Source organism: Lampetra planeri, chromosome 32 (genome assembly GCF_965212315.1).
Source record: "Lampetra planeri chromosome 32, kcLamPlan1.2.h2, whole genome shotgun sequence".
NCBI classification, from domain to species: domain Eukaryota; kingdom Metazoa; phylum Chordata; class Hyperoartia; order Petromyzontiformes; family Petromyzontidae; genus Lampetra; species Lampetra planeri.
The window spans coordinates 4,076,043-4,102,780 of record NC_136138.1 but is presented as its reverse complement, the minus strand read 5'-3'; the positions used below and the strand labels follow the sequence as shown (position 1 = coordinate 4,102,780).

General features: G+C 54.2%; 1 protein-coding gene across 2 annotated transcripts in view; it reads right to left on the bottom strand.

Moving 5' to 3' along the window:
* Positions 1-1,097: 1,097 nt before the first annotated feature.
* The window catches only part of UPF2 (UPF2 regulator of nonsense mediated mRNA decay), a 30,409-nt gene continuing 4,768 nt past the window's right edge, over positions 1,098-26,738 (bottom strand). Inside the window, exons 4-22 of one of the 2 annotated variants that reach the window (XM_078609505.1) lie at positions 26,489-26,649; positions 24,811-24,996; positions 22,640-22,816; positions 21,870-21,973; positions 21,369-21,454; positions 18,915-19,023; positions 18,192-18,305; positions 14,886-15,002; positions 14,466-14,651; positions 13,517-13,720; positions 12,808-13,083; positions 12,327-12,510; positions 11,607-11,770; positions 11,395-11,493; positions 11,157-11,258; positions 9,857-10,042; positions 4,368-4,509; positions 3,683-3,803; positions 1,098-3,091 (exon numbers count right to left, since the gene is read on the bottom strand). In XM_078609505.1, coding sequence (XP_078465631.1) covers positions 3,082-3,091; positions 3,683-3,803; positions 4,368-4,509; positions 9,857-10,042; positions 11,157-11,258; positions 11,395-11,493; positions 11,607-11,770; positions 12,327-12,510; positions 12,808-13,083; positions 13,517-13,720; positions 14,466-14,651; positions 14,886-15,002; positions 18,192-18,305; positions 18,915-19,023; positions 21,369-21,454; positions 21,870-21,973; positions 22,640-22,816; positions 24,811-24,996; positions 26,489-26,649 — 2,728 coding nt within the window. In that variant the 3' untranslated portion in view covers positions 1,098-3,081. The remainder of the gene's footprint in view (positions 3,092-3,682; positions 3,804-4,367; positions 4,510-9,856; positions 10,043-11,156; positions 11,259-11,394; positions 11,494-11,606; positions 11,771-12,326; positions 12,511-12,807; positions 13,084-13,516; positions 13,721-14,465; positions 14,652-14,885; positions 15,003-18,191; positions 18,306-18,914; positions 19,024-21,368; positions 21,455-21,869; positions 21,974-22,639; positions 22,817-24,810; positions 24,997-26,488; positions 26,650-26,738) is intronic. The other variant, XM_078609506.1, reaches the window with a different exon arrangement.

Genomic DNA, 26,738 nt, shown 5'->3' with positions numbered 1-26,738 from the left:
CTATATTAACGATATCGTTTTTACATTCATCCAGCAAAGCCCGAGTCTCAAGACTCTTCTAGGGAGGGTCCCTGCCGCGTTGAGATATGCTTCCAATTGCTACTCATTTTGTTAAAATTAGCAATTTCATTCGTGCGGCGTGAAACCAGGGGGAGGGAGGGGGGGTTATGAAACCAAACACAATGGATTCATAAATCCACTTGCTCTGCCATCTCTTTGGCAACTTCGAAGTCCAGTGAGAGTTTCGCGAACACATTGCGCGCGTCGCTCAGCAAATTCAACAAACATTTATTTATTGTACCAAGGCTCACTGAGATATTTTTCAGAAGCGACCTGGCCACAAATAATAGCTCAACGAAGTGGCTTATCGTGTGGAAATGTACAGCAGCCAAATCCTCTAAACGCATGTTTCTAAATGTGGAGGGAAAAACTGGACCCAGAGGAAAATCCACACGACCACGGAGAGACCAGGGTCGGAATCGAACCCACGACCTCCTGTATACCAGGCGAGGTAGTTAACATCTCGCCACCGTGCCCACCCAGAGGAGGACCACTCGGACCCACGAGGCAGCCCCAGCCCAGGCAGCAACCAGTGCCCCCAGAAAAATTAAGAATTTAGCGCCACTTTGAGAGTACAGTACGTAATCATCCGCCAAATAACCCCTGCCCGTCCCTCCCTCTCAGTCGTGAAAGCCAGGGCTTAATTTCTCACGCAATATTGTTTTTGGATCGCCAAGTAGTCTCGATTAAGTAGTACACAACTAGCAGCCAACGACCATCTCGAGAGGTGTACACTCGACGTGGTGTGCCGGCGCACGGACATATGAGTCGCCAAGACGGGCAGACCCGATTGAAATGAAGCCTTGGTTACCAGTCACACGATCAAACGTGTCTTTGTGTTGCCTATTGTACGCACACTTCATGACGCATCTGTGAAATTGGACAGAAACTCTAGAGTTTGTTTTGTTTGTGCACCCTTGCAGCTTCGCGTGCCGGCTCGGCCACTCTGATCATCGCCCACCCCAAGAGCCCAGGCTTGCCAACGGTGACCTCTGTACGGGTTTGGGGTCAAAACAAAAAGATACCAGCTCGGGGAGTTGCTTATTTTGCGTTTTATTGACACCGTGAAACCTCCACAAACTGGTGAGCTGTCAATGCCACACTGAACCCGTCACGGTGAGGCCGTAAAGGGCTGGTTGTTGAGATCTTCCTCCTCACGAGATTAAGGATAGCCAGAAATCCTTCCCCCACATCCTCCTTCACGCCCCGGTTGAGTCCCCGAGTGCGGGAGGTCGTTCCGATCACCACATGGGGAGACTATGGTCTCCCACGCGTGAGTCCGGGTCGAACAGGCATGGTCCCGTACACCACCACCACAACCCAACTTTCCCCGCCATCCATCATCACCACATCAGCACCATGCACGTGTGATCCGAGACACCTGCTAGGCCAAACGGAGACGCCCTGACCCACGAGACAAACCCACTCCAAACCACCGTGGCCACGATCCCATCTCGATAACACAAGCTCAGCGGTTCATACACTTGGCTCTGGCTGCGACCACACACACACGGGCTCGTGTGCAAGCCCCCGAGCGCGCATCTGCGCAGACGTCCTCTCGGAGAGCCGCCCCCATCTCTCCGCTCCCTCCAGCTCGGGTTTCCATCGCTCGCTCCACGCCATCCCCGCCGCAAAGGCCGAAGCCAAAACGGACACAGTTCACGATGTTGTAATGTACGACGTCCGAGACGGAGCCCGACGGGGGGGGGGGGGTGCGGTGGGGAGGGGCACGCCCACGAGACAGGAACAGTTCCCCCCCCCAGCGTCCACGAACCTAGCCAAGCGCTCGCCACGTGCTCGTCACGTACCCACGCCTCCAATGGGAAACAAGTCACGTGGAACGTGGAGCAAAGGTGCAGCTCCCCTTTGAATCGCCATCACCAACCGGACCTCACCGAGCATGACGTGACATGGATGATTGTGATACACTAAAAATAAAAACAAAGGTGATCCCAAGATTAAGGCCGGCTGTGACTTACTGGCTGTGATCGGCCAGCTCCCACAGGCTGGCTGTGAAAAAACACAAAACATGAACCTAACAAAGTGTGATGTCATTTTAGCCGGGAGCCGCCCAAAGCAAACTGAAGGGGCCAACTCAGCAACGGTGTCGCATTCCGGACGAGACGACCGCGCGCCGAGATCACGCGTGAATCCACGAAACGGCTCGCCGGATTATCTAGGTCTTACGCCACCATTTATCCGTCCGCTTCCAACATCCTCGCAGAGTAATGCTCCGGCAAAGCATTCGGTCTCCTCGTACGAGCCACCAACAGCTGTTCAGAGCCCCGGTTTTCATGTTAACATTTCGGCAAAAAGTCCCAAAGCTATGAACCCCAATTAAAGACATCCCTCACAAACACTTTCTGCAAGATCACACCTAACCACTGAACACAACGCAGCGGCTCTTTCTGGTTGTTGGAATTTGACAAACGTTCGGGTGACGTCACTGTCACTCCTGGAACACCACGTACACTCTTACGTTGTTCACCTCACGAATGTTTCTCAGGCTCAGACCGGCGAGTCTACAGAGCGCGCCCGACACGACCGCCCTCCCTGGACACGTGCCTTCCGCAGCGCCACGCCTACGTCACACCAATTCACACTGTGCCACGTCACCCGCATCACGCAGCCGATCAGCTGTGTTGTCCACGCTCACCGTCTCATAATACATTTTCTCTCTCTCCGCTCTGCTCCGTGAGCCCTCCCACGCTGGTCCCGGAAGGGGGCGGCCGCCCCAGGGTCACCGCGCGGTAGACGCGGCCGTGTCTAACGCCCCCCGCTCTCGTTCGTCCGCCTGCGTCTTTGCCCTCGCTCCGCTCGCGTCTCTTTAATGTGAACTTTTTTGTTTTTAATAAAACATCCACGACCAACCGACCCTCCCGTATCTCCTCATCCGCTCTCCCACGCACACGCAGGCACGCACACGTGTGCGCGGATGGGCAGAGCACCCTGGGCAAGCCGGCACAAAGCGCCGCTTGACTGATTTTTCCCTGCGCACGTGGCAGGAACCTCCTCTGCTCCTCAGCGCCGTCTGCAAAAGCGCGCGCACACACCAACACATGTGTACACATGTTAGCTGTGGCCAGGAATCCAACGCAGGTTGCTGGGTTTGGAGTGTAATGTTGCAACCACTTCCAATAATGTGCCAACCTCTTCCCATACACACTTGCACACTCACACATGTACACTCACACATACACGCTCACACTCTCATACAAAAACAAATATTTCCTGCAAAGCCTACTCAGACTTTGGGGGAAGTGTTGTTACTGAGAACCTATTAGAGCCGGCACAGTGCATGAGGGGGTGGGTGGCCAAAACTACACCAAGCTGAATGTCTCTCCAGTGGTGATGTTTACACACTGCACCAGGTACCCATTTAAGGCTGAATCGACCTAGGGGGAGCCCAGAATCGGGTCAAATATTCGTCACAGCTGTCGGTCACACAAATACCCCTCCACACACACACTCGCACAACTCGCACACACTAACACCACCCGACTCACGCAACCTCACACTCACGTCTCACACGTACTCACACACTCCATGCCGCAAACCCTGCCTCAGTCGCCCGTGGGACACAAGGGACCGGGGGGGGGGGGCTGTGGGGGTGGTCACTCACCGGCCCCCGGTTTTGAAGATGAGGTCGGCGTTGGGGGCGCCCTTGGGGTGGACGTAGCGCGGCCGGCGCTCGCGGTTCGTGTTGGCCTGCGCAGGCCGCGCGGCCAGGGACTGCAGCATCTCTGCCAGGAGCAGAGGCGGCCACGGGAAAGAAAAACACACCGGGATCAAACCCACGCTGGGACGCGACCCCGTGCAATGACCCCAGAGAATATTGACCGCCGGGGTCAGAACATTGTACTTTATTTGAACTGGGAGTGAAAAATCTGCAACTGTATATTCCTCCCTCCGATGGAAAATGTACTCCTCTGGGAGGGGGGGCATCAAGGTCTACAAGTGGGGCCGTCATAACGAGGTGACACGGTCGAATTTTTGGATAGATCGGATACAAGTACTCTTGTAATAATATTCCTCCCCCACCCCCAGCCGCTGGGGTCAGAGGTATGGTCATGGTCAAGGTATCTTCTCAAAGGTAAGGGTGACACTTCTGACCTCTCCTGGTCAAAATGATGTGAGGGAGTTAAACTACGACGGTCTAAATGATTTAGAGCATTCTGACCCCGTGTAGGGATATCTATAGTAGTCAAAATATTGACATCGGTCCGACGACCGCCTAGAGTGAAAAGAGGGTGATGTGGGGGGCAAGGGGGGGGAGCGAGGGTGTGGGCCGGCGCTGGTGGCCTTACCCTGGTAGTCCTCCTGCTCCTGCCGCTCATTGATGTCGAGCGTGAGCTTCTTGACGCGCTGGCGCTCCTCGCGCTCTGCCTGCTGCTGCGTCTTCCGTGACGCCGCCAGCTGCGACGTAATCGGCACGCTCACCGGGCGCAACTTCGCAAGAGGGCGAGGGGGGGGGGTGAGATGTAGTTAGTGCGATTGTTGTTAGCGCCGCGTCCTGGTGAGGTGGTGCCCATACGCGGTGGCACAGCAAGTAAGGGGATGATGGTCTGGAGAACCGCGAGGCTGATGGACTAAAAAACTCAACACATTCGTAAATGACTGTGGCCTTAACATGATAGGCGACATTTTGGAAATGGCCCTTCTTCATAGCACATCCATTCTTAACAGCCTACTCCATGTTTTTAATGTTAAGGCAACGGCGTTGCTATTGATGTGTGGAGTTTTGTTGCTGGGTGTGCTGAAGCACCACTGGCAAACGCAGCAGCAGCAGCACCACCAAATAATTCGTGACATTTTTATTTATACGTAAAAAATCCCCTAGCCCCGACAGGGCTGCGAGGTTGACCAGGAGATGGCAGCACAGCAAGTTGGTTTGTGAACCCATCCACTGGGGACAATGAAGCGTTATCCACTCGTAAGCTAGAAGGGGGGGGGGGGTTCCTCCAGGTTCTAATTACGATGCAGGACACCTCCTGTAAAATGAGTCCGAGGACTCGGTGCGGCCTTTTTCATTGCAGGAATAATTACGTTTCGTCGAGGGAATGGGTCAACATTCGAACCGGATAAGCCTCCTAAAAAAAAACAACAGTCCTGAGAATCGGCAAGGCTTTCCAAATGAACGTTCCCCCCTCTTTCCGCCGCGGTAGCAGCAGCAGCAGCAACAGGGTCTCCTTAAAAGACCCTGACGAGAGGAGGCAGCCACCAGGGCGTGCTAATTGGTTTCTGGCGAAATGCGGGGGCGGGCGCCGTGCCGCGGGTCAAAGGCACTTCCCCTCGCGCCGACGCCGTGCCGCCAAACCCCACTGAGGGGAAGTGGATGGAGGAGGAGGGGCGGCGGGAGGTAAAGGTAGAGTGGGAGGTGGTAGTGGGGGAAAAGGTTCATGAGGAGGGGGGAGGAGGTGGAGTTAGAAGTTGACGAGGAGGTAGAAGATCAGGAGGTGGAGGCAGAGGAGAAAGATGAGGAGCAGAAAGATGATGTTTAGGAAGTGGAGAAGCAGGTGGTCGAGGAAGAGGTCGAGGATTTGCAGGTCGAGGGAGTAGCGGGGGAGGAGGTGCAGAAGGAGATAGTGGAGACAGCAGAGGAGACAGGAGATGAGTACGTGGAGAGGACTGGGAGGTACAGCAGCAAGTAAAGGAGGAGGAGGAGGTGGAGTGGTGGCGCCGTGCGGAATGTGAACCCGAACCCGGCTAAACTCGGCGCACGCAGGGACGCGCAGCTGGTAAAACAACGACGGGGCGCAGCCTCATCGGCAAAATACAAACACAAACAAACGGGCCGCACATTTCAACATTTGCCGAGTTTTGTTTCTATTCGACGACGGAGAACGGTTTCATTATTGTATTGCCGTGGGCAGGCGGCGGCAGGCAAAAAAGAAACAAACCCCGCAGAGAATGTTTAAGGACAAAGTAAATAAATTAATTAAAATACGCGTGAACGTACGCCAGGGCAATTTTTTTGGCTCGCGCCCTTGGTGAGTGAAGGCATGCCTGCGTGGGCTCTCCGCTAGGCCGGCAAGAGGGTGGGGGGGGGGTTAACGTAAACATCCATGAGGAATTGCAGCTCATACGCACACACACACGCACCTATATACATTACACGCAGATATACCCACACACACACGGGCATTTACACACACACAGGCATGCGCACCTACAGACTTACACGCAGGTATATACACACACACAGGCATTTACACACACACAGGCATGCGCACATAAAGACATACACGCAGGTATATACACATGCGTAGAGGCATGCGACAAAGACCCTCCATGTAGCCTTAACAGACTGTAGCAGCAAGTGCTGTTAGCGAGCACTTATGAAAGACAGCACGGCACACGAGGGGGATGGTGGCCAGCACCATGCCTTGCCGCCTTTGTCTCCCTTGTGGCGATGTTTACACACTGCACCAGGTACTCATTTGAGGCTGAGTCGACCTAGGGGAGGCCCAGGACCGGTTCAGATAATCGTCACCGGTGATCGCCACGAGTGGGTATCGAACTCGGGTCATCGGGTTCGTAGTGCAGCACGCTAACCGCTACACTACCGCAGGTATAGACACACACAAGCACAGGCATGTGCACCTACAGACATACATGTAGGTATATACACATGCACCCACCAGAGATGTACACGCATGTATACACACATGCGCACAGGCAAGCGGACCTCAAGGTGTACGCGCAGACATATACACACACACACAAATACGCATGCTGCACAACTACACACGCGCACACACTATCTCTTATATGTTACACCCTTATCTCTTACACCTTCAATCGTGTTGTTTTGTTTCTGGTCGCTTGCCATTTTAGGCTTTTGGGCCTGTGCCCAGCAACGACGATTAAAATAAAATGAACAAAATCATGCGTGTGCCCACACACAACCACAGAAGCTCTCGCACAGGCTAAAACACCTCCACACAGAGGCTTGTACATTCACATACAGACACACCGAGGTATGCACATCAACAAAGATAAAGATCCCCCATGTAGCCTTAACATACTTGTGGGGCAAGTGCTGTTAGAGAGCACCTATGAAGGCTGGCACGACACACGATGGGGTGGTGTGACCAACATAATGCCTGTGCCACGCAGATGCGTACACTCATGCAAATATTACACCCACACACGCAGACAAATATACACACAAGAACGCACACATAAGAATGCACACCCACGCACGCAAGCAGACAGCTGCCCGTGTATGGTGCACACCACACATGGGCAGGCCAGACAAAAATGTATATGCCCACACACAAGTACACACACCCACCCCTACATTCATTCACCCACACACACACACAAGCACATATACACGTACACCTGTACAGTATACGCATGCACACGTACACACGCGCTTATCGACGCGGTTCACTCATCGGCCGTCCCGTAACGGCGCCCGGCCCACACTGCGGGCCGCCCCGTTGGGGAAAACCTCGATGGTAGCATCCAAGCTTCCCATTCACCGCACGGCGCCTCCGCCGGCGCCGCTAGCGAAGCTCCTCTGGCAGACACGTCCACCACCCCCCAACCGCGCCCCAGGGCTCGGTCAGCGTGGCCGTGCGCGCCCAAGGATTACGACATTCGAGCGGCGTGCCGACGGGGGAAGGAGGAGCGGGCTCGGATGGGGAGGGGGGGGCGCCCTGTGTCTGGCCAAGGAGCAGCTTTACTTTCATATTTCTTTTTGATACGGCTCGGTGTGCAGCGGCTGGCCACCTGAGTTTGATTCCCGTCCACGGCTAGCATTATCAGCGAGTGAGTATCTAAACTGGTCCTGGGCCTCCCTTCACGTGACTTGGCCGTAAATGAACAATCCGGTGTGGTACACAAACATCAGCACTGGAAAGACAAAGGGGGCAAAGGAGAGGCGCTGGCCACAATGACCCCGTGCGCTGTCCTGGGCCATAACTCGCAGTGACCAGCATGGTGAAGTATGGTCTCTCACCATTATACATCTCACATGTGTATTTATTAGCGCGTGTGTGTATGGATGTAGTGTAGCGGTTAGCGCGTTGCGCTACGAACCCGGCGACGCGAGTTCGATTCCCGCTCATGGCCAACACCAGTGACGATTATCTCAACCGGTCAAGGGCCTCCCCTAGGTCGACTCGGCCTCAAATGAGTACTGAGTGCAGTGGGTAAACATCACCACTGGGAAGACAAAGGTGGGCGGAGGTGGTGTTGGCCACCAACCCCCTCGTGTGTCGTGCCGGCCTTCATAGGTGCTTGTTAACAGCACTTGCTCCTACAGTCTGTCAAGGCTATACGGGGGATCTTTGGCTTTGTTTTGTCTGTATGTACGAGTATGTGTATTTGTGTGTTTATGGATTGGAGAGCAGTCATAGAGACTCGCACATGTTACTCTGAACCTGCCACCGCACCCGCAGATTTCCTAACCACACCATGGTAGGAGGGTCTCCAGTTGCCACAGTGGCGTTTGTCAGCGCTTGGCAGCGCGGCGGCAAGAGGCTTAAAAACGACACCGACACAAACTCACAGCAGCCATCAACGCGGCTCGGTTTCTATGGGAGGTCTCTTCCTCCTTAGATGCACCAACTTATGCCCGCGAGTGACCGCACCGCTAGTGCCCGCTAGAGCACGCAAGTGCTAGCCAGAGAGGGCATGCAGCAGGTGCTGTGGCGTTGGTAAGCAGCAGCAGCGCAACTCGGCACACCGTGTGGGTCAGAATGGGTGATCGAGTCCCCTCCCGCACGCTAGAAATTCAGCCGAGTAATTTTGGCCGAACGACTCTCCATCCTCCAAATCCCAGCGCCCCCCTCCAAGTGCCGAGCACAACGCCCCGCGTGTGTCCCAAGTGTTGTGTAACGCCGCGTATCGCGTCACTGCCATCTGGGCGACGCACGTCACCGACGACGCAGAAAAGCGCACGTTTTTGTTTTCCCCACTTGGCTGCTGGCACGGTCGACGTCAACCGCCCGGCACCATCCCGCACAGTCACTGAGCCACTGGTTCACTACGCGGACATTCGTTTGTGCGCGTGTGTGTGTGAGAATGTGGGGAGCTGCAGCGTAGCGGTTGGCGCGGCCGCACCACGAACCCGTCGACCCGAGTTCGATTCCCGCTCATGGCCAACACCAGTGACGATCATGTGAACCGGTCCGGGGCCTCTCCTAGGTCGACTCAGCCTAAAATGAGTACCTGGGGTGGTGTGTGAACATCACCACTGGGGAGACAAAGGCAGCGGGGTGTGGTGTTGGCCACCCGTGTGCCGTGCAGGCCTTCATAGGTGCTCGCTAACAGCATTTTCCATAAGAGTCTGCTAAGGCTATATATTTGTGAGAGAGTGTGGGTGAGGGTGGGTGCATGCAAGCAATATTTGTGGAGCGATGGCACAGTGCGGTATGTACTGCACTATAATTCCAGCCACCTGGGTTTGATTACTGGGTTTCCTCTAGGTCAACTCAATCTTAAAAGAGTACTTGGTTACGGTGTGTAAACACCAGGGAGATGGTGGCCAGGCTGCCTACTTGTGTGTCAATAGTCGATAAGGCTTATTGGGGGTCTGTGTGTGTGTGTCCATATACACAGTTGCACCAATGTCTGCGCGCGTATGTGTGTCTGCGTGTGCAGGTGCGTGCGTTTAGCTGTGAGCGCACGCATGCGTGTGGATGAATGCACGTATGCCAGATGCCTGCTGGAATTCCCGTGTGTGTGTGTGTGTATGTGAGCGCACACATGTATGGACCTTGCACCTAGCCTGGCGGTTGCCGTTTGTACGCGTGTGGACATGGCCCTGCTCGCTCGACCGCACCTGCTGCTTGTTGCCGCGCCGGGTGAGCATGACGAACTGCATGGTGCCAATGTCCTGACAGCTCGTGGTGTCGCCCTCGAGCGCCGGTTCTCCGGGCGCCGCCTGGCCAGGCTTGACCTGCCCGCGCAGGCCGAGTGGGATGGCCACGTCCAGCTGGTGCACTTTCACCGCTTCGCTGCTCCGCTGCTGCTCTCACGCACACACACACACACGGCGTTGCCACGGTCAGGCGCGCCGGCAAGGCCCGACGGCACCAATGTGCCGGCGGTCGTGCGTACGCACGCGCACAAGCGGTACTGGCCAAGGCCCACGCCAAACACGGCTGACTGGGCGCCAGCTACACGATCTTTAACCGGGAATTGAACGTGTCGCCTTACCGCTATTGAGACAGAGCGCAAGCCTCTAACGTACACGCTGCCAATTCTCCACGACACACAAACACTCACGGTTTTTACAAATACGTCGAGGTTAGGGACTCGTTAAAAGGCGTGTATTAAATGAGCCCAGTCGCGGCACCGCTGCACAATTGCCCATCTGTTAGCAAGTGGCGGCTTTCGACACCGAGCTGGTGCGGCGGCCAGTGAGACAGCACGCACGGCCCCCACGTTCACGACGAGGGCCCTGGGCACACGCACACCTGGCCTTGGCACAAAGGCCGCCCCCCCTCTGTGCGAGGCTGCGGCCACTTTTTCTACGGTTCCTTTGGTGCTATGCAGCGCTTGGCACGGCAGCCTGTGGCTCCCGCATCGCCGATCACCGGGCGGCGTCTCTCGCCCATGCCGCACACTCACGCGCGTGGTCTCTATCTCAAGGCCAAGTCTGTTCACTCGTTTGCAGCTCGTGCGCAGATCATTCATTCGTATTTATTTTTAATCCTGGATTTTTCTTCTCGTGATTTTTAAGACTGTGCAGTTTTGTTTTCATGCACTGGGATATTCGTATGTTGTCCAGCGGCCTCACTATTTGCATCCCAGGTCTCCCTTGCAAGAGACCTTCATGTTGGTAGACGAGCTGGTGGCATGTGTATAAAGAGTGGGTGCAGATGTGGCGCAGTTGTTGGCTAACATCAGTGACGAGTGTGATATTAGAACTAGCCTCCTGTAGGTCGACTCAGCCCTAAACAAGTACCTGATGTGGTGTGGCAACATCCGCACTGATTGATAACGACCGTTTCTATCACCCGAGTTCTGCCACCTCGGGCGGTGCCAGGCAAGTGAAAAACCTGGCGTGGGCTCGGGGATTGATTTCAGGTGGCAGGCGAGCGGGCGGGTGGGCAGGCGAACCGGCCGGGCGTCCTCACCTGCATATTCTCCACCATCATCTTGTCGAAGGCCGAGATAAATTCATCATCCTCGGCGCACGCGACGCGCTTCAGCCCCCCACCGTCCTTCATTGTCACCTGCTGCCCACGCGGTAGGGGGGGGGGGGTCGGGGGGGTCGTGGGGTCAGATGGGTTCGCAATGCGTGTGAGTGGCTGTATGAGAGGTGCGCATGCCACGTGTGTAAGCGTTGTGCGAGGGACCACACTCAGGCCTTACCCCTCCATCCTCGTCGGTGTCGTTCTCCTTGTTGGAATCCGTCATGTAATCCGTGTTCTCCTCCTCGTCATCCTCGTCCTCCTCCTCATCCGTCCCGTCCTGCAACACAACATCAGCTCGTGTGGATCCCCTGTAGGTGCGGGGCACACAAAGTGCCGCCACCCAGTAACACTCCACCTTCACCGTGAGCAACATCGCCCCTCCTCCCTTACCTCATCGTCTTGGTCGTTAGCGTCGCTCTCGTTAGCCGACTGCTCCTCCGTCTCCGCTCCTTCCTCCTCCTCATCATCGTCGTCGTCCTCTTCGTCGGCCACCCCAGATGACGATCCCCCCAGCACGTCCGAGCCACTAGTCTTGCCGCCGCCGCCGTCCAGCCCTTGAGACAGCGAGAGCGCGCGAGAGCACGAGGCGCGGTTGGTTGTAAAACGTGAACGGAACGGACGACGCGCCCGTCGAGCTCAACGACGACTCCAGCTGCATGCTGGGAACTCGAGCACCCAGCGAGACGGAGAGAGGGACAGATGGCTTACAGAACATATGCAAAGTTAGAGGCATTTCATTGACTGTTAAGAAAAGTAAGTGGGCTTGCGTTAAGATGCGTCGCTCGAATGGTTAATGTTCCGTAGTCAAGGCGAACGTTGAATTTTCAGCCACAGGAGGGAACACGTGATGAAAGCAACTCACTTACAGGCGTTGGATAGAATGATATATAACGCAAGACCATGAGCGATGATGGTGACAGATGGTTGAGACCTTCATCCAGCAGTGGATTGATCATCGTTGCTGCTGCTGATGAAGAAGTTTCTCCCATCAGTGTGTAAGCAGTCGCAAGAAGCCCGGAGTGAGCAACAGACGTTCCGTGCCGGGCCCTCGCCAGGGCCCACCGCAAGGGGGCCTCCTCGCAAGGGCCACGGTGGAGCAGGGGAACCCACCGAGCTTGGAGCGGTACTCCCTCTCCAGCTCTGCCAGCTGCCCCATGGCCTCCTCGAGCGATGCGCACAGCCGGAACTTGGGCCGCAGCAACTCCAGCGTGTCGGAGATTAGGTAGTCGACGTCGATGGGGAATGGGCTGGTCGCGGTCCAGATCTCCTGGGTCTTTTTCCACCACACGTAGCGCTGCGTGCGTGTAGGTGAGTGGAAACGAGCGTATATTTTACTGATCGTTTCGCAGGCCGCAAATCCAAATCGCGCTCACGTACGCCACAACCACACTTGTGTTTCAGAACACCGCACACCCTCACTATACCCGCTCACCAAGCGCGAACACTACAACCACACACCCAAACACGCACACATCCCCGGCTACAACCACATGCCCCAACAAGACACAAGCACACATTCCCTGCAACTCACACACACACTCAGCACCCCACGCATCCCCAACAGCGCCTCACCACCACCCCCCGCACGGACCTGGAAGTAGAGGAGGAAGCAGTCGAGCTTGCGCTTGCTGGAGCCGCGGTTGAAGTACTGGCCACACGTGTCGAGCAGCGTGCACACGAGGCGGATGCGGAAGAGGCTGTCGGGCGGGTCGAGGGCCCCCGGCACGCCGTCGGGGCCCACGCCAAACGTGAGGAACGAGTAGAGCGTGCGGAACACCACGGCCGACTCCACCATGCGGTAGTTGTAGAGCTCGCCCAGGAACTTGGCGCTGCTGATGCGGCGTTGGTTGAACTTGGGATGGTTGATCTGGCCGGGGAAGAAGAGCGGCAGCAAAGTGTCGCTCGGTGCTTGAATACCGACACTGGGCCTCCCACGCGGCGCGGTAGGGAACCCCCTGGTGGCAGCTGTCCCTGTGTGGCGTGAGGTGAACCCTACACTGGCTGGCATATGGGCATTAGTCTACCAGTAGGGGGGCGATGTTGCTCCATGGCTTTGCCAATGAATCACCAAGTTTTGGGAAACCTTTTGATAAATTTTGAGTCATCTTTACGAGCGTTAATGTGACACCCCCCCCCCCCACCCCCGCTGCAGGAGAACGAGCCTCACAAAGTCACGCGTTAAACAGGAACCGGCAAAACATCCCGATGGACGACCCTCCCAACGATCGCTCGTGACTCGCCCAGGCTTTATTCTCGCGCCGCCTTTGCCGCCAGCGCGGCCGCTGAATGAACAAACGCACCTCCATTCCAAGGCGGATGTCCTCCAGCACCGCGTCCACCGTGTGCACGCCCAAGTCCTCCTGGAAGGGCACCAGGCCCGCCAGCAGGTTGGCCACGCAGTGGATGTTGTTGTACTTGACGTTCCACACGCTCACCAGGCACTTGGTGGCGTACCGCTTCACCTCGGGGTCCCCCCATGCCAGCTTGCGCATCTGACGCAGCACCTGCTCTTACCGGCACGCGGGGCACGGGGGGCCACGCGGGCACAGGTGAGCGCCATGAGGTGAGGTGGCGCCCGTAATCTGTACGCGCCCGCCATACTCACCTCCCCATGCAACGCTTTGCGTTGTCCTACGGCCGCCTAAAATAATACAGACACAATTCCTAATCCCAATGGTCTATAACACAAGGCTGTTGTGGATTATACACGGTTGAGCGGCGATGCCATGGGACATGCGAGGCATGGTGGGAAGAACGATCCTATGGGTTACAATCATGCATATTGCTGTTTAGACATCACACATTCTGCGTGTATAACTGTTTAAAAAAAAATCCAGCTTGCACGCACTTAACAGGTTTATGATGATTTATAGAGATTGTTAGATTTTGATTTGAAGTTTTCGTGACTGCAGGAATCCATATTCTTTCGGTAAAGTCACGTAGATATAAAAAATAATAAAAGAAACACGACGTTTCGGTCCCAACTTCAGGTGATGACGGACGCTTGTGTTGCGACCGAAACGTCGTGTTTCTTTTATTATTTTTTATATCTACGTGACTTTACCGAAAGAACCAGAGAGTATTGTTCGGATTGTTTTGCGGTGTGGTTGTCGTTAAAACCCAGACACCACAGCAGCTCAAGGTGGAGTCGATGGACGGACGGACTGACAGTTAGACAGATGAAGGAATGGGCGGATAGACTGACACGTGGACTGAAGGACACACGGACGAACGGGGCGAACCGCTCACCCGCTCGGTGGTGACCTTGGACAGGTCCTTGTAGAGCAGGCGGCGCACGTACTCATGCACAGGTGGGCGGGCCTGCTGCACGGTGCGCTCCACCACGGGCGGGTTGCAGTGGTAGTACGCGTTTTCCACCGTCGTGATGTAGCGCTCGTCCAGCGGCATGGCCTGCTTCTTGCGCATCATTTGCTCCTATGGGGGGGGGGGGGGAACGTGGAGCGCGAGAAGCGGTTGGCGGTGGTGGAGCAAGTGGGTGAGTGGGCAGACGAACGAGCGAGGGAGTGAGCTGGCGTGTGAGAACAAGCCAGCGGACAACGAGGCGGGAGAGGGAGCGGGCGAGGAAACGGGAGAGCGAGTGGGCGAGCGAGCGGGCGAGGGAGCTTGCAAGGGAGTGATCGGGTGGTGGGGCAAGGGGGCAATACCCACCAGCAGCACGTTGGTGCGCAGGTGCGTGTCGGGCGAGCGGAAGAGGAAGCGGCCGCACGTCTCCAGCAGCGTGCACGCCATCTCGATGTGGTGGTGCGAAAAGTCCGACAGCAGCATCTGCACGCATGCATGCACAGACACACGCAAGCACGCACGCATGCACAGGCATGCCCGGACATTACTATAGCCCGAGCATGGGCTATTCACGCAACACCAGGAAACCAAGTTACATCATTTGAACAAAATGTGGCGTTTCACACCAGGACAAGTGGATGTTTTTTTAACCACAAAGTTCATTCAAATTAATTCCCATTTGCACCAAAACCTGCGACCAAACTCGCCCAAGGGGACGCTCACGCTCAACCTTCTGCTCACGGTTCATCGCACTCGACGATGCAAACATGAGGCTTATCTAGCAGGTCTGGCTAAGGACGATGGACCATGACACCCGGAGGAACTCAAAATGACGGTCCGAATGTATCCGTGCCCACACGGGGCATCTAGACACTTCGGCTTGTATGGGCGCAGAATCTCTCTGCCGAAAGAGGATAAAGTTTTCCAATTTACACCGAACGCATCTGGGGTGCGTCCGTGCACCCTTCCCCCGACCCCGCCGCCTGTAGCGGTCACTCGTCAGCCGACACTTTCGGCAGTGCGACGGGCTTTCGTTATCAGCGCCCGCAGTGCCCCTCGGCGTACTGCCAGCAAGGGCAAGCGCCCCCTTCCACGAGCCACGGAGATCTCCGCTTCACTGACTTGAGTCACATTGGACAAAAACGCTCCAATTTAAATTCCACACGCTAACGCGCTGCTGGTGTAATGTTTAACCGTCACGTTTTTACAAACAGGGCTTCATTTTCCATTCCCCCCAAGGCAGTGGGTTCTCCAACTTTGTTTTTTTACCGAGTGCCCCTGACAGCCACGCATGGCTGCTGCTGCTGCATTTCAGTAAACATTCGTGCGTGTCCTTTTTGTTTAATGTGTCTGTTATTTATAAACCAGGTAAGGGGTTGCAAAGTGAACCTTTCAGAGGTCAAAGCTCTGAGCCATCAACTGTTGAGACCCCTGGGTTCACATCCTGGTAAAGGGTCTATTGAGAGGCAACGTATCTTTAGTCGCGGGAGACCTGGTTACGTCAGCGTTGAGCAGCTGCAGAGAAGAGCTGCTGTGGGGATATTTAATTGTTATCCTCTTTACAGACATTCCAGATTCCTACCACATGCAGCAAAATACTCCTTTATTTAAAAAGGAATTGGCTAAACATTCCAAAGTAATAGCAGGAAAAAAAACTGTCTGGTGAGTCAGTACGGCTTTCCTGGATGAATTAATTACAAATAATATGCTGGACCTGTGACCAATTCACCAAAAACGTGCCGATTTCGTCAGACCTCGAACGCTAAGACGGATGGGGATTGAGCCCGGAGCGTGTTTGACTACACGCACAAACAGGTCATCATAGGGCTTGCGGGGCTACGTGGGAACCCGCACTGCAGCACTGCTGTTCTGTAATTAATTGCTCCGACCTCTAAGCTTCCCGCGTTCACCAACTCGCACTGGCCTGCACGGCGAAGTATGGTCAAACAAACCCCATGACCCGCAAGCTGTGGTGGGGGGTGGGGGAGGCCCTCATCTGGAAGAGGACTGACAAAAAAGCGGTAGATGTATATACACAACGTAGTTGAGGGAGAGTTCAACCTGCTCTGGAAACTCTACGGGGTTTGGCTGTATGTATGCTGAACTTCTTTCGCAATGCACGTAGCCAACATTGCTAATTCTCCCCGACTTCTGCGATCGGACATCGGCGCAGCTGCGGCATGGCCCCCACTCACGGACAGTCCACTCACTCGCCGCACGTGCGCGCGCAGACACGCGAGCGCTGCACTGCCCGGAAAGCGGCAGGAACCCAGACGCGTCGAGAACGCTCGGTGCTCATGTCAGCTATGGCGCTCAAGATGACGACTGTGGTCTTCCTGTCCAATGGCCGAGCCACCGCGCCCCCCGCGCCCCCCACCTCTACCAAACCACCAAAGCTCCCCCCGCTTTTGCCCGTGTCGGTCAAACAGTGTTTGAACACCTGCACCGCGTTTTCTCAGCCGGTGCACTTAATCACTGCCGCACGCACGCTGGCCGCGCCATGGCCGTCCGCCAGCACGGCGCATTCCTCCCGCACGCGCTCGCCGTGTGCTTTGTGTAACCCTTACCGGGCCTAGACCGCGCACCCTGATGGAGCCCGACATAGGCCCCACACGATAGTTATGATGCTCAGGCAACTGGTACCACACGCGCGCACGCAATCTACATACATGCGTACGGGGTGGTACATCACGCGTGCGGTGTGGCGTAGATGCGGTGTGGAACAGGCTTCGGGTGTGGGTTGTAAGCTGGAGGACGAGTTTGAATGTGGAATGTGGGATGTGGGGGATCGAATGGGCTAGAGGTGTGAGATTTAGCAAAGGTTTGGGATGTGGGCTGTGGGGTGTGCGGCATGCGTCTGTGACATGTGATGCAGACTTGTTGATGTGGGGATGTGAGACAGGATCGGGGTAAGTGTGTGTGGGATGTGGTATTGGCTAGAGGTATGTGTTAGTGGCATGTGATGTGTGGTATTGGCTTGAGGTATGTGTTTGTAGTGTGGTGTACAGGTTTGGGTTATGTGTGTGTGGTTGGGCGTGATGCTGCCCACCCATCAACCTCATGTGCCGTGCTCGCTAACAGCACTTGCCCCAACAGTCTGTTAAAGGCTATACGGGGGTGTGTTGTACAGGTTTGGGGTATGTGTGTGGTTTGTGTGATACTGGTTTGTGGTGTGTGTGGTGTGTGTGGTACAGGTTTGGGTGTGTGTGTGTGGTGTGTGTGATACAGGTTTGGGGTATGTGTGTGGTGTGTGTGGTACTGGTTTGCGGTGTGTGTGGTGTGTGTGTGGTGTGTGTGGTACAGGTTTGGGGTGTGTGTGTGTGTGGTGTGTGTGGTACAGGTTTGGGGTATGTGCATGGTTTGTGTGGTACAGGTTTGTGGTGTGTGTGCATGTGGTGTGTGTGGTACTGGTTTGTGGTGTGTGTGGTGTGTGTGGTACAGGTTTGAGGTGTGTGTGTGTGTGTGGTGTGTGTAGTACAGGTTTGGGGTATGTGCACGGTTTGTGTGGTACTGGTTTGTGGTGTGTGTGGTGTGGTGTGTGTGGTACAGGTTTGGGGTATGTGCATGGTTTGTGGTGTGTGTGCGTGTGGTGTGTGTGGTACAGGTTTGTGGTGTGTGTGCGTGCGGTGCGTGTGGTGCGTGTGGTACAGTACAAGCTGCTCTGGTCCCCACCTTGAGGCAATAGAGGGTCTCGTTGCTGGGAAACATGCGGAACTTAGTGAGCTCCCCGATGAAGCGCACTGTCTTGTTCTTCGTCTCAATGTTTATCTGGTCCTTCTTCCGCACCTGCCACAACAAAGACAAAGATTCCCCATATAGCCTAGAAAGACTGCTGGAGTAAGCACTGTTAAAGAACACCGACGGATGCCAGCACGTTAGAAGAGGGAGTGGGGAGTGGTGTGCATACAGGGACAAAGATCCCCCATAAGGCCTTTCATAGACTGTTAGGGCAAGGTATGTCAGCAATCACCTATTAAGGCCAGCCTGGCACACTAAGGGGTGGGTGGCCAGCACCATTCCTGGCAGCATACGTCTCTCCAGTGCTGATGTTAATACACCACACCAGGTACTCATTTAAGGCTGAATCTACCTACAGGAGACCCAGAACCAGTTCAGATACTCGTCACCAATGTTGGCTGTGAGAGGGATTCGAACTTGGGTCACTGAGTTAGCAGCGCGGTGCACTAACCACTGCACCACCACTCCACATGCACGTGCGAAGCCCTGCATGCACGTACGCACGCATGTACGTACGTACGTACGCACGCACGTAGACCCACAATGGGGGCTCCACTGTGCGTCGTGTCCCGAATTGTTTTGGGAGAGCTGTGGGGCTACTCATCGCGGCCCCTCCCGGCTGTGCCGCTGGCGCGAGGAGCAGCAGCAGCAACGCACGTGGAACTTGAAGTCGCTCTTGAGCATCGAGGTCAGGTCCTCCGCCACGTCCGGCATGCACGGGTGCAGCGTGGCCACGAGGCGACCGAAAAACGGCAGCAGGTCCAGCCTGGAGGGGGGCCAGACCGTGGCGGCCACACACACACGGACACGTTGGGAGTTACCCACCGGGTCACACACACACACGGACACCCGCACACACCGGGAGGCATGCATATACACAGTCACCCACCACAATCCACAAACATGGTCAATCACCGACCGGGCCACACACACACACACACACGTTTAGCAAGCAACGTCTCTCTCTGCTAAGTTTGCCGAGATGGTTGTTGTTGGAGTGGCTATTAGCAGGCATTCTGTGTAGGAAAATCCTCTCCTCAAACACTGGATCTGTTTATTTACCGAGTGTCTTTTCTCGGCTTACATCGATTTTGCACGGGATGCGATTTGTACAGAGAAAGCCCCAATGCTGTCGGATCACAAGGTGGCAGAGGGGGGGAGGGGGGTGCTGGAGTGTGAGCGTACCACTTCCCAGTGACAAAACCCTCCTGGCCTATTCATATATAACAAAACATTTCCAAATGCCCATTGAATTATGGGCCGCATGTCACGTGACAGAATAACAATACAATTTGGGTATCTGTCACTGAGAGCAAAGTATCATCAGCCCCGCACGTGAGAAATCAGCCTCCGCCAGATGACATTCTGAGATCCCTTTTTAATGGCTCATACCCTCACCCGTTGGTGACCGTACCGTCTAGTGCACTTTGCTCTATTTGTCACAAGGCAATCGAACCAAAATTTTTGCCGAATTGAGAGCTGGAAATTTTCTGGATTAATTTTTTTGACATACAGTACGATAATCAGACTAAGCCACTGAACCTGGCATTGACGCAGCATCGACAACGCACCTGACAAGACCTCGCGAACCCACCGTGCCACCCGGGGCTGGCTGGGAAACATCACGGACGCTCGTGGATTAACGCACGTGGCGTGGACTGTCGCTCAGGAGCGGTGGATTAGCAGGGGGTGAGATTACCACACTGATGAGTCGGGGTTTTTATTTTTAGTCCAACAATACAGGAGCCCCATGACGCTGGAAAATGTGCAACAAGTAAAACAGAGAGAGAAAATGAACCCACATGCAAACACGAAAATACAAACATCAGCGTTATTGGAGGCGTTCAAACAAACTGCGTAGTCGCTGTTTGTGCGATAAGCAAATATTGTTATTGCAAATGTGGGCGCCATGACCACGGCATGTCTTCCGTGTTAGTTTTGGAACGATGACACGGAGAAACGTACACGGAAAAACGTAAACGATGAACTGTGCACCACCTCTCACGAGCCACTCTCGGGCAAACGTGTGAGAAGACGTCCAATGTCAATGCCTCCTCTCTCTCTCTCTCCCCACCACGGTGAGAGAGAGAGAGGCTCCCTCTCTTCTGTGCTGTCAGGAACATTCGCGCGCGCCTTTCGCAAGCAACCACGCCCGCCGCGCACGGCCAGGTCTCTTGTGAAATCTTCATAAACCTCACTTGAAAGCAAATCGCCAAGGCAGTTCTGGCACCAATTTAATGACCGCGCCCTGCTCCGCGCCCCGGTACGCTGCACGCAAAATGAACAAACATTGCAGCCTTCTCCAAAACACCGCGCGTGGCACCAAGAAGAGCGAATGCCCGGCATGAACACCGCCTGCCCCACACGAGGTGGGGGGCGGGGAAGGGCGGCTCTGGGGTGTGGAGCCAGTGGAGGCGTCAGAGCAGCGTTTGTGAAGTTTTTCTGCCACCACCGCGCGTCGCAAACGACTGAGCAAATGCAGCTGGTGCCCCCTGGTGGCCACCGGTCACACCGACCTCCTCTAGTAGAATTAAGCCTCCCCACGCGCACCCGTGTTTCATGAGATTTAGTTCAGATCTGCCCCTAGGGAGCGCCACTCCCCGTGGAATGTAACCACGTGGCGTAGGGGGGGGGGTTTGTGCCACGCCACAGCCAACACCGTAATGATATGCCCACTGAAAACGAAAATCAGGGCAGGGTCCTTCAGCTATATTTTCCAGCAGCCAACATAATACAATTAGAAACTGCTGGCGAGCCATGTGACTACATATCACGACGTCACGTGGCAACAAGTCACAAGGTTCATACGCGAGCGATAATCTGCATCTCTCGCCGCCAGCTCTCTTAACCTCACTTTCATCTCACTAATCTACATCTATGTTTAAGCAAGAGATAGCTCCCAGCAGGCTATAGTTTGGGGGGAAACTCAAAAGGTCCTTCACGGGCCACATATGGCCTTGTGGGCGGCCAGTTGCAAAAGCCCGTTCTAAGGGTACAGGTCGTGGCCTTCGGTAAATGTTCCCGCGTGGCTACGTGTGGACTGCATGGTCGCAGCAGTGGATCGGGGGATGGTGGGGTGGACGGGTGAACCCCAGCGCTGGTGCGACTAACCTCTGCCGTGGCACGCTGAACAGTGCCCGCACCAGCTTGCGCCGGTTTGCCTTGGTGTTCATGTTCATGCAGAAATCGGTCGCTGCCTGCAAACAACAAACACAAGTCAGCTGCACGGCATGCTGGGGCGGTCCCTCGCCTCTCACTGTAATGGGGCAGCCCCTCCCCTATCACTCCACTGGGGCAGCCCCTCCCCTCTCTCTCCGCTGGGGCAGCCCCTCCCCTCTCTCTCTGCCTGGGCCATGAGGTGTTGCAGTTGTGTTGTACCACTACACCAATATTCAGTCACTTTTTGAGTGCCATCCGTATCTATTGCATTGGGTTCAACAAAGTCATTTGCCGTTAATATGTTTCACTCATAAGTTGTTGACCTCAGGCATAGTGGTGGGGGGGGGGGGTCTTTGACACATCGAGCCACGAACCCGGAGATCCGAGGGGACCGTGCGTGCGTTGGGCGCGGACGCACGGTCCTCTCGCAGCATGCGCAGCAGTACGTTGTACCTTGTCTATGAGGTCCCGATTGACGCAGTTGAGAAGCTGCTGGAGGAAGGCCTCCACGATCATACGAAGGTGGCTCGCCACACTCGCCTCCTCGTCCTCCGGCTCTGCAGAATTGCCACACGCACGGGCTCTCAGCACATGTACATACGTGCACGCACACTCGCAAACAAACACACGCGTGTACCAACTCAACAAAGATCCCCGTACAGCCATATACAGACTGTTGGAGCTCGTGTTGTAAGCGAGCACCTGTTAAGGCCATACAGCGCCGGGAGGTGTGGTCAACATCACAGCGTGCTGCCTTTGTCACCCCAGTACTGATGTTTAAACACCGCACCAGGTACACATTTAACGTTGAGTCGACCTAGGTAGGGGAGGCTCAGGACCGGTTTCGATATTTGTCACCAATATCGGCTGTGCGTGGGAATCGAATTCGGGCCGCCGAGTTCGTAGCAGTGCGCTAACCACTGTGTTATTGCTCCCCACATGTACACCAAAGACAAAGATCCCCAGTATAGCCTTGATAGACTGTAGAAACAAGTGCTCTTAGAGAGCAGCTATGAAGGACGGCACGGCACACGAGAGGGTGGGTGGCCAACACCACGCCTGGTCGCCTTTGTTTCCTGAGCGGCGATGTTTACACACCGAACCAGCTACTCGTTTGATGCCGAGTCGACCTAGGGGAGGAGCAGGACCAGTTCAAATAATCGTCACAGGTGTTGGCCATTATGCTAACCACTACAATCTACATTTAGCAGTACCGTACGCACCGGGATCATCCTTGAGGAGCTTGTCGACGGGGTCCTCCACCTCATCCTCTGGCCCGGCTCCCATCGTCGAGGCATCGTCGTCTGTAGTCACTGCCGCCACCTCGGCCTCCTCGGCCAGGATCTCCAGCGTCTCGAGCTCTCGCTCCAGCTCCTCGGCGCCGCTCATCCCGCTCAGCTCTGCTCACGCCACGGCAAACACCCTCGTCTGTTTACATCACGCGAACTGCGGTCATCCTCGCAGCAGCGGCTTTTAGCTAACCATCGAACAAAGACTGCATTGCGCGCTTTCATGTGCCCTCCTGCAGCCGTCTGGAACGCTCTTCCTTCCGATATTAGGAACCTACTGGAGCAATGGACTTTTACATTTGTTTGAAAACTCTTTGGAACTGCTTTTTGTATTAAGTTTGTTGTCCTTCCCCCGCACCTCCGATTAGCATGATTAGCTACGTACAGTGCGAAAATAGTTCGACATACTGCGTGCAATAATCGTGCTGAATCTGTTTGTTTCTGTTACATAGTTGTACTTTAAATGGTTTTAAAAGTAATTTGTAGAAGCCAACATTACAAATTTACTTTATTAAGATTATGTTTGTGCACTGTTTTCGATTTCTCCTGTAATAGTGTTACTGAATTTTAGCAACGGGTATTTTTCTAGTACTGTGGCTGAGTGAGAGAACTGCATCGCCCAATAAAAAACTACAAGGTTCATATTAAAAAGATCAAAGACTTCAGGTTTCCATCTTCGGAATATCTCCCATATCCGATCCCTTCTCTCTGCCTCAGATGCAGAAAAGCTGGTCCATGCCTTCATCTCATCTCACGTAGACTATTGTAATGTCTTACTCCCTGGCGTGGCTAAGGAGGTGCTGATCAATTTGTAGTATGTTCAGAATGCGGCTGCGAGGGTGTTAACCGGAACACCTTCTTCACATCATATTACACCCGTTTTGGCCTCCCTGCAATGGATAGAACACAGTTTAAAATCATATTAACTTACAAAGCAGTGAACCATCCTGCCCCAGCCTACATCGTGGACATGCTGCACCCACATGTCCCAAGGTCCTGAAAATCTGGGCATGATGCAGATCTCTGCATTCCCAGGTCGGGGTTTCGGTCTATGGAACGCTCTTCCACGAGACATCAGCAATCTTTGAGTATGTGGACATTTAAAAAATGTGCCTTAAAACCTATTTATACATTTCTGCTTATTAAACTTTTAGTTCCTTTAGTAAATAATTCTTAAAACGTATTTATAATATTATTTTTATGCTGAGTGTCTGCTGCTGCTGTGTCCTGTACAGCGCTTTGAGATATTTTATGAAAAGCGCTATATAAATGTAATTTTTTATAAATTATTATAACGACATGCCCGACTGTAACTTCGACGTTAATTTGACAACCGATGAACCTTGCATCAAAATCACACGCCCCAATTCTGCACGGCACCTCTAGAAGAAGTCACAAACACGATATAAAAATCCAAATCGTATCGTGTTGTACAATTCAACGTGCGTATCGTAAGTGCGATAACTATTCTCAAACAATGTGTCCGGAATCTTAACACGGTCACCGGAGCGGAAGAACAGGTACGCTCCACGGCGGATGTGAAAGAGCTCGCGACATCAGTCGGAAAAAGTGTGCTGCAATGTGTGTCCCGGCATCACAATAAAAATTTGCTGACATACGGAAAAAAATGTCTGCAAATGGGCAAAACCACAAAGCAACATCGGCCCCTACTGGCAGAAGATACCGGCCTGTAAAGCATTGCACTTTCGTCATGATGGCCTCGTGCTATAAGAATAGCGTGAACACCAAGCGTACTCACGATTAAGAGTGATGTTGTTTTCGGATAAATCATTTGGTGATGCTGCTGCGTTGACAGTCGTATACAAGCACAAATAACAAAAAAACCCAACACATTCGTCGAGAGTACTGTATGTTGTCTTAACAGAAAATATAGATTAGGTGGCTTTCCAGGCAATGGTCCTTCTTCATTCCACGTAAATAGCAATTTACTTAAAATATATGAAGAATGGCCATTGCCCAAACATCCCCAATTATATACAATTATTTTATGGCCACAGTGTTATTAACGAATGCGTTGAGTTCTATGTGTTTCTCGGGGTGTGCGTGAACGTCATGGCGCGTGGTTCCCCGTTCCGCGCCCTCACCGGCGTCCTTGCCCTGCAGCGGGCCCGTTTTCTCGCTGTCCTTGAACAGAATGGCCGGCACGAACGCCTTCAGGTCGATGAGGCTCTCGTAGAAGGAGCGCGAGTCCTCGTCCTCCCACAGGCCACCCTCCAGCTCCAGCTCGCCGGCCCGGCCCGGAGTGAAGAGGTCAATCCCCATGCCCTGGTCTGAGGAACAGAGGCGATGCACACCCGTGATCTGGCGCTTTAGAGGCAACGCTTGGTGGACCCTGGCGGGATTTGTGAAACTCCCAAACCTCATGCAAACCTTCATCACATCCGGACGCGACTACTACAATTCTCTCCTCCATGGCCTTGCCAAATCCCTCACCAAATCCCTCACCTACTAACTCCGGTATATTGAAAATGCCACTACCGGGTGACATCACCTTGATATTCCAATCACTCAAACTGGCTCCCAATCCAATCCTGGATATATTTCAAGATCGCATTCACTGTCTTTTAAAATGCTCCACAGACTCACCCCTGCCTACCTCTCCCCTCCCATTTCACTCAACTCGCCCCCCCTCCCCATAAACATTCTGCTCTAGCAACCAAGGCTTTCTGTCGAAGCCCCCAGTCAACCTTCGCTCAGTGGGAGGTCGCCCATTTGCCTCTGTTGACCCTGCGGTCTGGATCTCCCTTACTCCAGACCACTGGGGTTACACGGTGGCGAGATGTTAACTACCTCATCTAGTAGGCAGGAGGTTGTGGGTTCGATCCCAACCCTGATGCTGTATATTTGGAGTTTGCACGTTCTCCCCGTGGTCGCATGGATTTTTCTCCGGGTGCTCCGGTTTTTCCCTCCACATTTATAAACATGCGTTTAGATTATTTAGCTGCTATAAATTCCCATGTGAAAATCCACGTCGTTCTGCTATCATTTGCGGCCTGATCACTTCTGAAAAATTGCTAAATAGCCCAGTAGGCCTTACCTTGTAAATTAAAAATACTTTAGTTTGGGAACTGTGCTATTGGTTTCTTGCCCTGATTCAAGTCCAGTCTCAGGACTCTCTCTTTTCCTCTCTGATTCATTTACTTGAAAAAATAATTCACACATTAAGAAAGCCCCCTTTGTGGTTGCATTTAGATGTAAAATAAATAAATTCATTGCTGAATGAAAGCATCCGTCCGCCTGCCGTGTTGTTTGACCATACTTCATCACTCCGGTCAACGTGGGATCACGAAGTGGAAGAGGGTGTTGGGGGGGCTAGGACCAGTTCAGATATCACTCGCCACTGATGATAGCCATGGCCAGGAATCGAATTTAGTTCGCCGGTTTAATAGCGCGGTGCCTGAACCACTGCACCATAGGTCTTAAGAGGAATTAATTCGCTAAATATACATTGTTCCTGTACATTTTCCGCCGTGTGGTTTTTCCACAAACACCGCCATAACACTGAAATGAGAAACGTAATGAACCCCCATTCCCGATTCAGTGCTAATCCAGTGACATCGTAAATGTTTCCGCAGTCAGACCGACTTTAATAATCACAAGGCACCTGTCACCGAGGGTCAGTCCGGGAGGACTGCCGCGAGAACCACGGCTCGTTGGGCCGAACTCAGTTGGCTCGACGGGATGAGCCCAGTTGGCTCAGCGGTTGTGGAAAAAGTGATGCGAGAATGTGGAGGGCGGCGGCGGGGGCCTGCGGTCACCCACCCTCTTGAGCGGACTTGTCCTCGGGAAGGTCAGGCATGGTCTCGTCGAGCAGCTCGGCCAGGCTCTGCGTGCTGACCAGCAGCTTCTGGTAGGAGACGGCGCACTCCTCGTGCTGCTTGTGCCGCTCCTCGCTGAGTTCCCCCTTGGTGTGCAGGATCCTCCTGCAAGAGCAACGCCGGCACACGCGGCGCGTACGAGGTGTGCGCACGCACGAGGCACGCGCAAGTAACGACGTATGAGCAGACACATG